General features: G+C 37.7%; 2 protein-coding genes across 2 annotated transcripts; one reads left to right on the top strand and one right to left on the bottom strand.

The window, feature by feature from the left end:
- Positions 1-35: 35 nt before the first annotated feature.
- EMB1138 (DEAD box RNA helicase (RH3)) lies at positions 36-14,942 on the top strand. Its single transcript, XM_086444380.1, has 10 exons — positions 36-689; positions 3,593-3,729; positions 3,834-4,248; positions 4,595-4,693; positions 5,147-5,371; positions 6,461-6,838; positions 8,478-8,621; positions 13,158-13,253; positions 13,439-13,710; positions 14,680-14,942. The coding sequence occupies exons 1-10, from the start codon at positions 300-302 to the stop codon at positions 14,756-14,758; spliced, it is 2,235 nt and encodes a 744-aa protein (XP_086300506.1). The 5' UTR covers positions 36-299; the 3' UTR covers positions 14,759-14,942.
- Positions 14,943-15,377: 435 nt separating this feature from the next.
- Positions 15,378-16,607, bottom strand: LOC147402649 (arogenate dehydratase 3, chloroplastic-like). Its single transcript, XM_086444505.1, has one exon. The coding sequence runs from the start codon at positions 16,605-16,607 to the stop codon at positions 15,378-15,380; it is 1,230 nt and encodes a 409-aa protein (XP_086300631.1).

Raw genomic sequence — 16,607 nt, 5'->3', positions numbered from 1 at the left:
ATTTTAGATAGGGGAAAGAGGTATGAGGCGGAGCCGTGGAGGTTGGTGAGGCCATACAAACATTTTGGACTTGACCTTATCGAAATCCTCTCCTACACAACTCCCCCGCCTCTCTCTCAATCTCTGCACTCAGTCTCTCTGCTCCATCCAAGTAACAAGAAAAAGGAAGAGAGGAGGGGAAGGAAAGGAGAAAAAATCTTTTCTCACACTCACACTCACTCTCATTATTTTTTGGTTTTCTGTTAAAGAAGTAAAACATCGTACATTAATTAATATTGCTCGTAAGTAGCACAGCAACCATGGCTTCCATTGTGGGTGTATCCTCCCTTTACCAGATGCCATCTATAGAACTTTCTAGAAGGGCCTCGTCTTCTCTCTCCCTACGTTTGTCTGAGAAGCCCCAGTTTGTAGGCTTCGGATTTGGTGTTTCTTCTTGTCCTCTGAGAAGTTATAGGTCGAGTCCTTCAGCAGCGATTGCGACACCTAATTCTGTGTTGAGTGAAGAGGCTTTCAAAGGTCTCGGAGGTTTCTCAAAAGGGTCTCTGGATATTAAAGAAGAAGATGAACAACAACAACAGTACGGTTCAGATGGAGGGGAAGATGACCTTGCCATCTCCAATTTAGGTTTGCCACAGCAGCTCGTGGAATCGCTTGAGACACGAGGGATTACTCATCTTTTCCCCATTCAGGTAATTTACTTACCGACATTTAGATTATCTATCCGTAGTTTCTTCATTTGCTTTTTATTTTAATTTCTGTATAACCTTCCTTCATAACCTTGTATGGATTGTCTATTTCAACATTTTTATGAGCATGTTGTTGCTGCACCGTCCATTTCATACAGCAATAGGATTCCAAGGAAGCTATTCTCCGACTAGCTTTCACTGTGAAGGGTAGAATTACTAGGTTAGTGAGTGTGTTAGTAACTAGAGACTACAGAAAGAACCTTTATTATTATTAGTAGGAAATAGGCTAAAAGTGGTTGAGCGAGTTTTAGTCATGGTGGCCAAAAAAACTCCCGCCATTTGCGAACCATCTGTGCCTTTTCAAACTATCACTGCTAGCCTTCTCCTAACTGCATCCTATGTGGTGGATCTCACAATATTGACCTATGCCTTCAAAGAGTTGTCTTAAATGCATTACTTATCTCCCACAACCTGAGTATGACCAAGATCAACTTGTCTTCAATTTTTTTATTTTAGGACTCCGTGTCCCTAATTCTGAATCTAAAAGTCCCATTTCTCTTTTTTGAATAAAAAGAATCAACCTATTTAATAATTTCCAATCTAGCCAGAAAAAAGGAGTTGTCATTGGATCTAGGCATGAAAAGAAATTTGAATGACTGAAATATGGAATCAGCTCCTAGTCTAATTGATCTTCTAGCCTCTGTTATTATTTCCCACAGTTCTTAATGAATTCTCAATGAGTTCTTATTATTTGAATTTTGATCACTTTGCCTCATTAGATCCAAGTTTGGATCCCCATCTCTTAATATATTTCTGGGCACTTAAGGTTCCCTTGGAAGTATTGATTCCGTTTGGTGCACTTCTTTGAATAAAAGTCTAACAATCGACCACCTTGTCGTTGCTTGTGGTAATATCATGGTTAAATTTTGCCATGCATGCAAGGAAAATGGTGAATCTGTGATAATCACCTTCTTCATTGTCACGTAGCTTCATTGGTATGGGCACATTTTTTTTTTCTTCACTCTATTCAACATTCATTGCACTCTTCCTTCCTTGGTGACCAACCTATTTTCTAGATGGGAGTGCCATGCATTCAATGCTAGACGAAGTATCTTGGTGTGAGTTTCCATTTGCTATATGTTGGTGTATTTGGAAATAATTCAACAAAAGAGCCTTTGAGAAGTCCTTGCAAGATATTCTTATGGCGGGAAAACAAATCTCTTTCTTTGGCGTAATTTGCTTAAAGAATTCAAATGAATTTTCTTTGAGGAGTTCATTTTTAAGTGGTATTCTTGATCTTTATGGGGATGTAGTGTGGGAGTTAGGGCTCCATGTCCCGAAGGGCAGTATTTGAGGGTCCGAAGTAGCAGTCAGATTCACCTTTGCAAGCACCCCTCTCCCCCCTCCCCCCCCCCCCCCCCCTTTCTTTCTCCTTGGCTTGGTCTTCTCAACCACTAAGGTGAGAGGTTTTTGTAAAAATACTTTCACTGTTTCACACCTTCCATCCATATTTTACCATTTGATTCATTAAACTCACGTCATGAAAAACCTTCTAAGCTACAGTTGGTTGGTAGTTGAATGATCATAGAATGAATGCTCTTTTGTTTTCAAAACAAAGGAATGTACAACACCTTTAAACCTCACAAGATATCAGTAGTCAAGGACACATTTTTTCATACATAGCAAGGTTTCACCGAATTAGTAACTTTTGAGAAACACTCGTACCAAAGGAGCTTGTAGATGTCTATAACGCTGTATACTTTCTCCCAACAATTGATGCAACTAAAGGACAATCTGAAGGAAATTTAAAAAAAGAAAAAGAAAAAAAGAAGAAGAAGCACAGAAGCTGAAGGAAGTTCCACTCTTCAATGAAATGTGGAGACGCTGTACAGATTAAAAAGAAGAATCTCATGCCCTGCAACTCGTCACAATCAAATTCCAGGGAAAATAACTCAGTATCTTCATTAGTTTGTAGTTATTTTCTTCAACTTGTAGCTAATTTTGATTAGTATGTGTCGCTTAGTTGAGTTGGTAGGGAGAGAACTATCATAGGGCAAGTTATTTGCTTTAGAAGGTTGCAATTAAGAAGGTATTTTTTTTTTTTTTTTCCGGTGGGGGGTGGGGGGTGGGGGGTGGGGGGTGGGGGGGAGTAGGTTTCTATTTTTCTTTACATTACCTAAAGATGGAAAGGACACAGGATCAGTGGTTTGGATACATAATTTGCATTTAACATTAAAGTATTCAATATGATTGTGACACTTACCTTTTAAGTGTTCCATAACATTTTTCTAGGTGGGTGTGAAGTGGGAAGTACACCATAAGTTTTATTGATTCTCCTTTTTGCATTTCATGTGATACACTTCTCAGGCTCAATTGCCTAATAATATACTATTCATATTGTAATTGAACTTGTTGATTTTTCTGTTTTGAATTAACTTGTTTATTTGGTTTTAGCTCTGTTAGAAATGTAAATTACATCAGTATTTGAGGCTCATCTCATAAAGCAAGTCAGAGACTAAGTATTGTTGTATTGAATGTAGTACGTACTATGATGAATCCTTGCATTAGTTCCAGGGAGGCTCGAAGATGCTGTCTTGTATCCACTTGATTCTCTGTCCAATGGGTTGAAGAAGAAGTTTTCCTGGGACTGTGCAAATCATATTGAATCCCAACCATTTGATCCATAGACCTTCCACTTTTTCCAGACAGTTCATGTTCTTTCTGTCAAAAACATGTTATGCTAGTTTCTGATGCCTTGTGTAACTGTTCAATTGTTTACCGCTCGGTGTTCTATCGATTAGAGATGAAAGATCAACTGTCTTGTCTTTAGTAATAACTTTTACATTTTACAGACTATGTTTTGAATGTACTTTGGTTATTTATTTAATTGACTTTTTATGCTTTAGAGAGCCGTGTTACTCCCTGCCTTGGAAGGTCGAGATATCATTGCCCGTGCGAAGACTGGGACAGGGAAGACTTTGGCCTTTGGAATCCCAATTATTAAACGTGTTACTGAGGACGATGAGGGGATAAGTCTTTCAAGGTACCATTCCTGTTGTGCAAAACAAGTTACCATTCCATTTTATATGTCTGCCTTTCAAAAAAAAAGAAAAAAGAATTCAATTATTCTATTTCTTTCGTTTGTAGGCGTTCAGGTCGTCTTCCTAGAGTTTTGGTCCTAGCACCCACTAGGGAGTTGGCTAGGCAAGTAGAGAAGGAAATCAAGGAGTCGGCACCTTATTTGAGCTCTGTCTGTGTTTATGGAGGAGTATCTTATAATACTCAGCAAAATGCACTCTCCCGTGGAGTTGATGTGGTGGTGGGTACTCCTGGGCGTATCATCGATTTGGTTAACAGTAACAGCCTCAAGTTGGGTGAAGTTCAGTTTTTGGTCCTGGACGAGGCCGATCAGATGCTTGCTGTTGGATTTGAGGAAGATGTTGAAGTAATATTAGAAAAACTTCCACCCAAGCGACAAAGCATGCTTTTCTCTGCAACGATGCCTGGTTGGGTGAAGAAGTTGGCAAGGAAATACTTGGATAATCCTTTGACAATTGATTTGGTAATGTTTTATTTTAGCACCTCCATGTTTCTTTGGTTCATGTGATTACGAGTGTTGATTTAGTTGTTTAAATTGATCTTTTCCCCCTTGCATTGAAATTCTTTTGTTTATATTTATTTCCATAAGGGTAGTAAGCATTTTGAAAGTCATCATGATACATTTTGTAACCAGATTACTATCCATCATTATTTGAGGGAACAGAACCCAAGCATTTGATTCTGTCTCCTGCTTTTGGACTAAGCTAAGGGGCCATTGTGGCAAAAAGAAATAATAGAAAAAGACCTCCAGTAATCAAGTGTTTAAAATAATTCTTGAATTCTGTTCATGCTATTTCTTTGTCCTATAGGTTGGTGATCAAGATGAAAAGCTTGCAGAAGGGATCAGGCTGTATGCAATACCAACAACTGCGAGCTCAAAGCGCACCATTCTTAGTGATCTTATCACGGTATCTATGGATGGACCCTTTTGACTTTCTTTATTCATGTTAAATAGTATAATCATAGACTGATGTGCCACCTTTCTTATAGCGTTTCTTGGCTACGAACAAGCTGTGGTTTGCCTTAACTTGTTTCCAACAGTTGTTCCTTGAAATCAATATCATTTGAGCAGTTTCCCTCAATTTGCTTGAATTGCTTCCCTTTTGTATCACTTCATTTCTGAGCTCCATTTATAACTTTTTTAAAACAATTTCTCAGATGAGTTGGAGTTCCTTATAAATATATTAAATAGCTTTTATTTTTTTTATTTTTATAAATAGTTTTTTTCTTCTAATTCTAGTCTTTCCAGAAATTTATGTTCCAATAGATTTTTCAGTCAAAATTGACTTCTGAAATAATTTTTAAGAGGACTGTCTGAGTAGAAATTCTCAGTTAGTATCTTTTTCTGTCATGATTTTCAGGTCTATGCAAAGGGTGGGAAGACCATCGTTTTCACACAAACAAAACGGGATGCTGACGAAGTGTCTATGGCTTTAAGTAACAGTATTGCTTCTGAGGCACTACATGGTGATATATCTCAACATCAGCGTGAGAGAACATTGAATAGTTTTCGGCAGGGAAAGTTCACTGTGCTTGTTGCCACAGATGTTGCAGCTCGTGGACTTGATATCCCTAATGTTGATTTGGTAAGATTGATATACTTTGATTGCCATTATTAATTTAATATCTCTATTTCTTGATTGAAACTTTTCCAAATGTGAAAAGCATCAGCAAGGGAGAATCTAGTTACGTGTTTAATAGCTTATGCTGTAGATGCATTCATCGTGTAACTTTTTTGCTTCACTGGTCATATGTCTAGCAAGGGTTTATGATCACCAACAGAGCCTTCTGGATCTTATGCTTACTTATCAAAAAAAAAAATTAGGATACTTGTTTACTTGCATGTTCTGAAGAACTGGGGGTGCCCTTAGAGATGGAAATCAAGAATATTGCTTTTGGTGCACTTACCAAGTCAAATAATGTGTTAGTCTATTTCTGGAAGTGGCAATGACAATTTTCACTTTTTTTTTTCCCTTCTTTTTTAAGGACTATTTTTTTTTTTTTTGATAAAAAAAAATATGGAGTATATATTTAGAACTATAAACTAGTAGCCCTTCTTGACCTCTGTCATCATTTTGCTAGAAAAAAACTTCAGGAAGATCCAATCTGGGGAAAAATTGATGGGAAGAATGCTTGAAATACATGATCTTTAATTTTAATGCTAGCTGTTGTGAAATGCTATCTATGTTGGCATACTTGGGTAGGTTTACGATAGTAACTTGTTTCACTACAAACAATTATTTGGTGCATGTAGTGTATTTTAGAAATGTAACTGGTAGGAGTCTTCACTTTGCCAGTGATCATCAGGAAGTGCAAATCCCCCACCCCCCAAACAAAACAAAACAAAAACAAAACAAAAAAGAAGAGAAAAGAAAAAGATGGGAAGGTTGTTGTTGAAATGGGTAAATCATGAGATTGTTAATTAATGCTAGGCATTTGAAAATTGAAATGCTAACTGGGATGGCTTACTTGACTAGATTTACTAAATAATCTGTAAGACTGACCTTTGGATATTATTTATTTGAATGTTTTAGGTCTATATTTTACTTAGAATATTTGATCAAGAGTTTTGTTCAATTCAGATCGATGGAGTTTGGCTCTTGTTGTCATCTAGAATATTCAATGTAGATGAACTGTTTATATATTAATTGTGGCCCCCTTTCTTCTCTTTGCAGATTATCCACTATGAACTACCTAATGATCCAGAGACTTTTGTGCATCGTTCTGGCCGCACAGGGCGTGCAGGGAAAGCGGGCAATGCCATTCTAATGTTCACTAGTAGCCAAAGAAGAACTGTCAGATCTCTTGAGCATGACGTGGGATGCAAGTTCGAGTTTATTAGCCCACCAGCAATAGAAGATGTTTTACAATCTTCTGCTGACCAAGTTGTTGCTACTCTAAAAGGAGTTCACCCAGAATCTATAGAATTCTTCCTTCCAACTGCACAACAATTGATTGAAGAACAAGGAACGGCTTCTCTTGCTGCTGCTCTGGCCCACTTGAGTGGTTTCTCCCAACCCCCTTCATCTCGTTCTCTCATTAATCATGAGCAGGTAAATTGATGAACAATGGAATCCACATTTTTTTTCCCAATCAGAAACCCTTGATTTTTTTTACCACTTTTTTCGTGAATTTCAGTTGAAACTCGAAATGTTCTGTGTTATATAATCCATCTACTCAGAGTTGTCAAAATGTGATTGTCTTAGTTAACAATATACTGAGAAAAGATCCATTCAGTTATGACATGGCTCTAATGAATTTGAAGCAGTGGCATGTGTCTCATTGCATGGTTAATTTGTTCTCGTCCTAGAAAAGTTTCTTAACCAACTTTGTAATTTGGTTATTATTAAATGGAAACTTATCAAAATTCTTTAAAAAAAAAAGAAGTTTCCATAATAGGCTCATTCCTTTTGACAGAATTGCTTCCAAGAGATGGTTCTTAGACTAAAACATTAGTGTACATTGGCACCGACTTTTTCACAAACTAATATGGAAGGAAATATTTTCTTTAGCCCATTGAAAATATTTTTGAAAAGTTAATAATCTTCCTAGGCCCAATACATTAACTTTTAACTATTTAATGGCATGTGGAGAAACAACCAACGAGCGTTGGGCACAGTGGCTAAGGCATCCCTCCAAAAAGGGAGAGGTCTTGAGTTCAAGCCCCCTTGTTTGCCATCCATAGGGAATTTTTTATGTCTTGCCCAATATGTGTGGTTGGTGGGATATTGCATGTACCTGGGGGATTTGGGCGAGATAAGGTGCTCTGAGAGGCCAGTTGCCTCGCCCCTACAAGTTGGGCTTACAGGTCCAGAACCTGTCATAAAAAATAAAAAAATGGCATGTGCATAAAATGGCCTGATAAGCTAGTTTAAGTAAATTTTTACTCCAGAATTAGTATACAACTGTGTGGAGTTCTCACTATATTGATTGGATGCTTGCTCATGCTGTATTTCTGAGGTTTGTTTCTTCAGTTGAATTCTTCAGCTTATCTGTTAATTGTGAATGCCCTTGAAGTTTCATGATCTACCCAGTGTTGTCAAATGCGAATGCATATGCCATTTCCAAACTGTATTTCACATATGCTACCATCACATACATAAACGTATGCTATCTGCACAATATGCGAGGCCAGACTTTTGTATGCGATGGCATACTGTTTGGACACATATTTTCTTCTTTTTTTAGCATAAACTCATTTTTCTCCTATAAATATCCGATTTCTACCCCCATACTCCTTTTACAACATCTCTTCTACCTTCTAATCTCTTTCTTACTCTCACAAAGCCTCCAACTATTAAATCTCGTTACATTTTCTAATACATTCTTAAATAATTATAAATATTCTCTAATCTCTACTCTACATTATTACTCTCAAAGTTCAAGTCTCGACTTAATTCACTCTCCAGACTCAAAAGAAAAAAAAAGAAAAAAGAAAACTACTCAAGAATCAAGATTTAAACATTTTATGCATTTTTTCCTCCCCCCCCCCCCCCTTGCAGCATATGCCATCGCATATGCGACATGCGAAATGCATATGCGAACAGCATGTGCTGGTGGCACATGGTCGCATATGCTATTTAACAACATTGGATCTACCTTCATAGCTTTCTGTTTGATTTTTATAATGTTGGTATGAAATCATTACAAAGAGTTTGAACCCTAATGTTAAACTGTTCCATTGCAATGCAGGGATTGGTAACATTGCAATTAACTCGGGATCCAAGTTATTCCAGAGGGTTCCTCTCTGCCAGATCTGTCACTGGTTTTCTATCTGACGTTTACCCTGCTGCTGCTGATGAAGTTGGGAAAATTTACTTGATTGCAGATGAAAGGGTATGTGTTTATATTTATCAAAAAAAAGAAAGGGTATGTGTTTATAGATATATACCCACTCCCATAATCCATCTTCTCTTAGGAGAATCCACTTCAACTATTCGTATCAAATATCAAATAAATAATACATAATACAACATTGAGAAGTTGAAAGGAAATATCCAAGTACATGTCTTATTCTTTTCAGTAGTCCATATTTGTAGCAATGAAATACTATTGTTCCTTCCCAAAATGATATATGATTGATTCCAAATAAAATATTAAACACATGTAGAGGGAGTTGGGGGGGGGGGGTGTTACAGAAGGAAATTTCCAATATACCAAATTTGGCTGGAGAATCAACTACATCATTGGTGCCTTGAAATTGAAAAAATAAACAAAAAAAACAAAAAAAAAAAAAAAGGAAAAACATTGGCACCTTGAAGACAGTTGATAAATACCTAAACCATTACGTCTTACATGCACATGGGAGCTAGTTTACAGCCAAGGGACGCCTACAGGCCCTAAAAATTTTGGAAGTCCAACAAACTATATTAGATCCATATCCTGCTACAAATGAAGGATGAGAGTAGTTGTCTTAGATTTTCAAACCTTGATGAAACCTAACAGTTCTTCACTTCATTTTCGCTTTTTGATACCAACATGGCTATGGTACCAGATGCTCAATTTTTTTTTTTTTGGATAGGTAAATACTTGATTAGTGGTTAGTGACAGGTAATAAGGTTACTGGTTATCATAAGAAATATGGGTTCAAGGGGGTTTGAACCTAGGACGTGGGAACAACTCTCCACACGTCTTTTTTTTTTTTGAAAAGTATAATATGTTGATCAGAAAGGGAGTACAAGAAACAAAGAGGCCGAGAAAGCCTCAAATAAGAACAACAAAGAAAAGAAAAACAACATTAGTAATTACAAAATGAGTGCCATCTAAACACAAAATCATCAAATGTAGTCCCCGCGAACTCTATATTCTGCTTTGACCAAAGATATAACAAACCTAAGATCTCCGAAAAACCTGCATGAGAGCTGTCACTCTTATTATTGAACACTCTGTTGTTTCTTTCGTTCCAGATCCCCCAAGCGATAGCCGAGGGAAGCATAGCCCAAAGGATCCTTTTTCTGGTGTGGAAAACGTTACTAGTCCATTCTACTAATAACGAGGAGAACTTACGAGGAGGGACCCAATTAAAACCGAAGAGACCAAGGAATTTCGACCAAATATTATAAGAAAATGAACAATGGATCAACATATGATTGACAGATTCCCCATCATTCATACAAAGAGGGCAACAATTGGGAATGATCCAACCCCTCACAATCAAATTATCCAACGTAAGGATCCTACCCAGATTAACCAACCAAACAAAAAAAGATACTTTAGAGGGAACTAACCTTGACCAACTAATAGATCCCGCTAGGGAACTCTCTGCGCAGGAGGTTAGCCATTTATAGAAAGACCTAACAGAGAACCTTGAATCCTTATCTCTTACCCATTCCTACTTATCCTGTTCACTGTCGTTGAGTTGAACCGTATGCATAAGATCAAGGAAAGATGTCACCTCAGTTAGATCCCAATCATTAAAATTTCTCCTGAACCCCAAATCCCAAATAGGACCAGAGTCATTGCCAACCAAACACTGCTGAATAGAGCGATTCTTATTAATAGAACAAGTGTACAGAGACGGAAATTGGACTGCCAGAGGCGATGTGCCGCACCAACTATCCTCCCAGAATCTAATTCTATCCCCCAACCCTGCTCTGAATCTAATCCCTTCTCAAAATCCTCCCTCCCTCTAAGAACCCCTCTCCAAACACTACACCCATAAGGATCTTTCGCCTCGCCACTATACCACCCTAACCCCCTTTCCCCATACTTTGCCCTTATAACCTTCCTCCACAAACTATTCCTTTCTTCGCAGAATCTCCAAAGCCACTTTCCTAACAAGCTCTATTTGCTAATCTAAACCCCCTAATGCCCAGCCCCCCATTCTTCTTAGGCATGCAAATCACTTTCCATCTGACCAAATGGTACTTTCTCCTATTTCTCCTATCATTCCACAAAAAATCCTTCATAAGTCTTTCCATTCTGATTTCGACAGACCTCGGTAACGTGAACAAAGATAGGACATAAACCGGGATACTCGTTAAAGTACTTTTGATCAACGTCACCTTCCCTCCTTTCGATAGATAATTTGCCTTCCACCTACTCAATCTTTTTTCCAGTCTCTCAATCACACTGTCCCAGATTTTGATACTATTATATGGTGCTCCCAACGGTTTGGGGGATTTGGAAAGAGAGGAATAACAAGATATTCCATGCTTAGGAAAGCAATGAGCAAACTGTTTCTGGAAGTTCTTGGGTTTTTGTTTATTTGGGTGAAGCTTAAGGAGTTCTTTGGTGTTTCCTTCAAGGACTTTGTCTTTAGATGGGATCGTTTGTGCGATTTTTTTTGAAAAATATAAATTATATAAATGAAGAAAACGAGAAGAGGAGGCTGAGTTAGCCCCCAGATACAAGGCAAAATACAACAAGGAGATAAAAAAAGAAAGGAAAAAAAATACACTCCCATTGGGGGATGGTACTAATCACAAATAGCTAATTGGCACTTCTTAGATGCTCAAAATGTTTCATATCCATATCAAGTATTTGTTGTGCAGATGACATATCCACTCTCCACTCCTTATTGGTTCTATATCTAAATATTTGCTTCATCTTGGTAGTATAGCCAAAGGATCTGTTTGGCCTCAACAAAAATAAAAATAAAAATCAATAAATACATGTTCGGATGGAGTTAATTTTTCCTTGATCTTGTAGCGGTAACCCTCGAGCTGGATTAGCTTTCATGTTGTTTGTCTAACATAAATCATGTTATATTTTTTGTTTGTATAATTTTGTCAGACATTGATACAAGTCTATTCTTATTCACAAAATGCATTTAACTTAAAAACGCAAATATTATTATTATTATTATTATTTTTTTTTGATGAGTGAAGAAATTTATTGAATACAAGCAAGGGTGGTTGAGGTGACCAACCCAAAAAATAATGAAAAACCACACCCTAAAAGGAGTTACAAAACCACCAAATTATTTACTTTGTCCCATCTTACAATGAAGTCTTCAAAGAAGAACCCTAAAAACCTTGAACATTTTACCCCAAAAGAACAAAAAGGCGAGGATAGAGATTACAATGTCTTGGAAGGGCAGTCCCTTCCCTTCAAAGACACGTCTATTACATTCTTTCCAAATACCCCAAACAAAAATATTAATTGAAGTTAAGAGAGCATTTTAATCAACTAATTCATTACAATATTTTACTCAAAAGAATGACTTTCAAAACTAAGATTTTAATCAACTAATTTAGAATTTTTTTAGTATGGTATGGGATTTATAGTTTTAGAAAATCATTAAAAGGTACAGAATAAAATAAAATAGAGCAAAATTGGAAATTTGTTCAATTTTGAGATATGCACTAAAAGATCAGAAGCATCAGTATTTTCTGAAGCAATTGTGGGTTCTCTCTTGAGATGCACATTATATGATAGAAAACTATGAAACATTTGGGGAGCTCATCTTGAGTTGTTTCCTCTGTGATGGTTGGAGTAAAAGAAAGGAAAAAATACTCTACAACAACATCATGATGAAAATCCTACACTTTGTTCCTACAGCTTGGTTCATCACAGAGACTGTCGCATTGTTGAAGCTATCTTCAATCTTCACAATCTTTTCCTTAAATCATTGATTTCTGCAAATAGTGGGGATGGGGGTGAAACTAACATAACCCAGGTTTCTTCTGTCGTACATAAGGAAGTTTTGTTACCTCCTTATCTGCAATTTTGTGGTTGTTATGGAGAGGGGTGGTGTGTTAATCTTTCAATGTACTTAAAGAGATTGAGAAAAATGGGTTTGAGTGAGAAACGACATCTCAACCTCACATGGCGTGAGGAAGAGCCACACAAAGGGAGATGAACTCCATTTTGAAGATCAGAGTAAAGTAATCCCAGAGATCTTTTCTGGGAATTCATACTTTGTTCCATGAGGAAGATTTTTTCCAGATGTACTTAAAGAGATTGAGAAAAATGGAGATGAACTCCATTTTTAAGATCAGAGTAAAGTAATCCCAGAGATCTTTTCTGGGAATTCATACTTAGTTCCATGAGGAAGATTTTTTCCAGATTAAGTCTTGACATCATCATGGTATATCCTGTCATTTATGTCTACTCTTTATCTACTCTATATTTCAAATAAAACAATCCTTTTTATCTGTATCTGGCTGTTTTTCCCATATTACTCATTCACTGGACGTTGTCATCTGGCTTAGATAGAAATCTTTCGCTTGTTACTTAACTTTTGTAGTTGATAGTTGATAAAATCTTGTAAGATTTCTTTTTTGTTTTTTCTCCCTTGTCATCTTTTATAATTTATTGTATAGTTTCTATTTCCTTTATTGACCTCACGATGAAACAGTTCCTGATGTCAATGTTACTTGTTGGATATGTCCATCTGTGAATAAGCAGTCATGAATGTTATAATTTCAGGTCCAAGGGGCAATTTTTGATTTGCCGGAGGAGATTGCCAAAGAGCTACTGAACAAGCAGACACCCTTGGGAAACACTATATCCAAGATCACCAAGGTTGGTCCGCTCGCTCTCTCCATTGCATGAAAAACATGAAATTTCTGGAGTAGTCTATCTAATTAGATTATTGGACCATCTTAGCTAATGCAGATTGGTTCTTGGCAAATTATTATGTCATTAAGTGGAATTCCAATAGAATTACAGTAACTGGATTGCATGTATTGTAAATTTATGATTTGCAGTTGCCGGCGTTGCAAGATGATGGACCTCCAGGTGACAACTACGGCAGGTTTTCTAATAGGGAACGGGGTTTCCGAGGTGGTTCCAGGGAACGTGGAGGCTTCAGGGGTTCTCGTGGTGGCCGAGATTCTGATGCTGAGGATGGTTTCCGGCGTGGTGGACGAAGTTACAAAACTGACAACAGTTGGTCTCGAAACTCCAGAAGCAGTGGGGATGATTGGTTAATTGGTGGTAGAAGGTCAAACCGACCATCATCTTTTAGGAATAGGGAGAGGTATTCCTCTATCTTGTTTACACGCTCAAGAAATCTACATTTTTAAAGTATGACTTTTTACCTGCAGGGCTCACTGGTAAAACTCGTGATAGGTTTGCTCCCTCTGGTCATGTGTTTGAAACTGGATGGCCCCCCTGATTGACCATATTGCACGTTGGGAAACTTGCGTGCGGTTGGGGTATGCAATCGTTGGGACATCCTTATGTTATTTTAAAAAAAAAACTTTTATATTCAATTATAAAAGAACTTAAAATGGGGAAAGGGTACTTTTCTTTTTGTCTTTTTATCCATCCGTTCATTATCTATCTATTACCATCATCATCAAAACCTTGTCTCAGCTGAAGGAATCCTGCTTTTATATTCAATTTTGTCTTAAGTCCGTGTCTTCTGTTTCAAGCTTATTCATATCTGCCCTCACTATCTTAGTTCACTTCTTTTTTTACCTTCCTCTTACTTTGTAGAACCTTTGGCTTGCATTTTCCTACTATTATTTCTGTTATTTATCTTTTTTGCTTGTGACAGAACTGTCTCAAAGTCTTATCACTCATTAGGTTACTTCTATCTTTTCACAATGCATTTATTTCTAATTTTATTATCTTAGTCTTGTCTATATTCTCATATATATGGTTTTAGATGTAATGGAATGGTGGGACTATCCGAATCCTAATTTTTTGGGGTAAGACTTTAATGATGATAAATGAGTCCATCCACTCAATTACTCGTATCCTCCTCATCTCTGCCACACTACATATAAAATTGCGTTTATGGATGAAGTATAGCTGGTCTTATTATTCTCTAATAAAAAATTTTCTGTATCTAACAAACTGATTATAAAACCCGATAAAGACTTTAAAGAGAGAATTTCAGGTCACTGAACACTCCTTTTTATTATTCTAAAAGTGGACTATATGTATTTTTTATTTTTACTTTTAAATGAGTGCTGATCGGACGGCTAATTGCATATTGCAGTGCCTTTGGAGGTTCATGTTTCAACTGTGGACGGTCTGGGCACAGGGCTTCAGAATGCCCCAATAAGCAAGATTACTAGTCTTATTCATTACTGGTGCTTGCCTGTTGCTTTGGGGTATACATTCCAATCACAAAATAGTTTGAGAGGGCCAAGAATTTGAATTTGGAAGGGATGGTCTTTGTAAGTGGTTCTCATGTAACTATTCTAACTAAAATACTTTTTTGTGTTGTTTTTCTTTATATGTTGGCGATTTTGCTCCTTATAGGGGTGCTGTTTTCTATTTAATTATGGTTAAAGATTTGGTAACAAAATAGAACTAGATAAAAGATTTGAGAAACGTAATAGAATTTAAAAAAAGAAGTAAATGATGCAAAGATATAAACCTTATGATAATCATAAGAGTGGTAATAATCTACATACTACAACAAATCTAAATTACAATATGATTAGGATCGTAAAGGGAAATCAGCTATTATTGTTTGTGATTTTGTCACATTGAAAACCTGACATTGATTAAATACAAATTTTATTGGTATGCATTGATATGATTGAAACCAGGAAATGGTTGTGCAATTTACATTCATCATGTGTGGTATTATGTATCTTTTAGAATGAAAGAAAGGAATCGATTCGATTCATTTGAGATGTCTCTATGTGTTGTATGTACAGAGAGAGAGCACAGAAAATGATTAATGTGTCATGAGTTGTGAGAAGTCACATAACTCCCCAAAATACGAATGAAACTCGAGATTTCTTCCAATCCAGAGAGTGCAGATATGAGATCCGATTCCGATACATTAGCGTTCAAGTCCAATTGCAAGTCCAAGATGAATATGTAGTCCAAGTACAAGTGATTCCCAGTTTTCTTCTCCAACAGTAGGACTGGATTGGAACGGTTTGGGCGGTGCTCCACTCTCGTCACTCTTATATTTCTGCTCTCAAAAACCCACAGAGCTCGAAACAGATCTGAAGCCCCTTTCTCCAGAGAGAAGGCTACAGTCGTTTTCCAGGCCGCGCCCATACCCATGTATGATGATGATGATTTCTTCATTTTCTTCAAACCCAACTGTAAAAACCGATTGAAATTTCCATTCTGATCTTGAAAATTCTGCTCCAGAACTTGCAATCCAAACTCCTTGGCAGCAACTTTGCTCCCAATCACGGCCGTATCAGGGATCCAATTGGCCGATACGAATTGGGCGGCTTCTGCGGCGCTGGAGACCTCATCCACCTCCAGATCCAAGGAGTGGAGCTTCGTCTCACAGTGGCTGAGGGCCTGAGGATGGCTGACGATACGTTTAAGTTGGGATCTACGAGTCCCCGGAACAACCAAGAGGCAATGATTGACGGGTAAGATTAGTTCTCCAACGATCTCAACTTGGTGGTGGCGGAGCAATAGATCAAAATTACGGTCAATGGTCCCATCAATGGAGTTTTCAACAGGTATGATGGCGCGATCAGCGGAGTTATCCTCTAGGGCATCAAAGGCGTCTTCCATCTGATTGCAGGGGAAGGAAGAGGAGGAGGTGGAGGAGAAAGCTTTGAGGGCAGCTTCTTGGCAGTAAGAGCCTCGAACACCCTGATAGGCCACACGAAGGGGACGCCCCTTGTCCCTAGGAGGAGAAGGAGAAGGATTTTGAGGAGGACGACGACTAGAACGCTTTCCCTCTCCCTTCCTGAACAGACGTTCTAACTCGACAATTGTGCTTTCGAGACAGAAATCAGTAATGATTTCTTCCTCCTCCTGATATGTCCTCTGCAAAGGAGAAGATGATTTGGGTAAGCGGTTGTTGGATTTCTGCTTTATTCCTCCAACCGGGGGTCTGATTTCCGTCCTCCTCCTCCCACCACTACTACTACTACTGCTGCTGCTGCTACTACTAGTGATGGATCTGAGACTCGTCGGGATTGTGAGTCTAAGCGCCAT

The sequence above is a fragment of the Akebia trifoliata genome, chromosome 5 (assembly GCF_017979445.1).
Source record: "Akebia trifoliata isolate Shusen 1 chromosome 5, ASM1797944v1, whole genome shotgun sequence".
Classification (NCBI taxonomy): domain Eukaryota; kingdom Viridiplantae; phylum Streptophyta; class Magnoliopsida; order Ranunculales; family Lardizabalaceae; genus Akebia; species Akebia trifoliata.
The sequence above is the reverse complement of the archived record's forward strand: the minus strand, read 5'-3'. Positions and strand labels throughout refer to the sequence as shown.

Coding starts and splice junctions, on each gene's coding strand:
- EMB1138 (XM_086444380.1), top strand. CDS start 300: ATGGCTTCCATTGTGGGTGTATCCTCCCTTTACCAGATGCCATCTATA. Junction 690..3,592: donor CTCATCTTTTCCCCATTCAG/GTAATTTACTTA, acceptor TTTATGCTTTAG/AGAGCCGTGTTACTCCCTGC. Junction 5,372..6,460: donor ATATCCCTAATGTTGATTTG/GTAAGATTGATA, acceptor TTCTCTTTGCAG/ATTATCCACTATGAACTACC.
- LOC147402649 (XM_086444505.1), bottom strand. CDS start 16,607: ATGGCGCTTAGACTCACAATCCCGACGAGTCTCAGATCCATCACTAGT.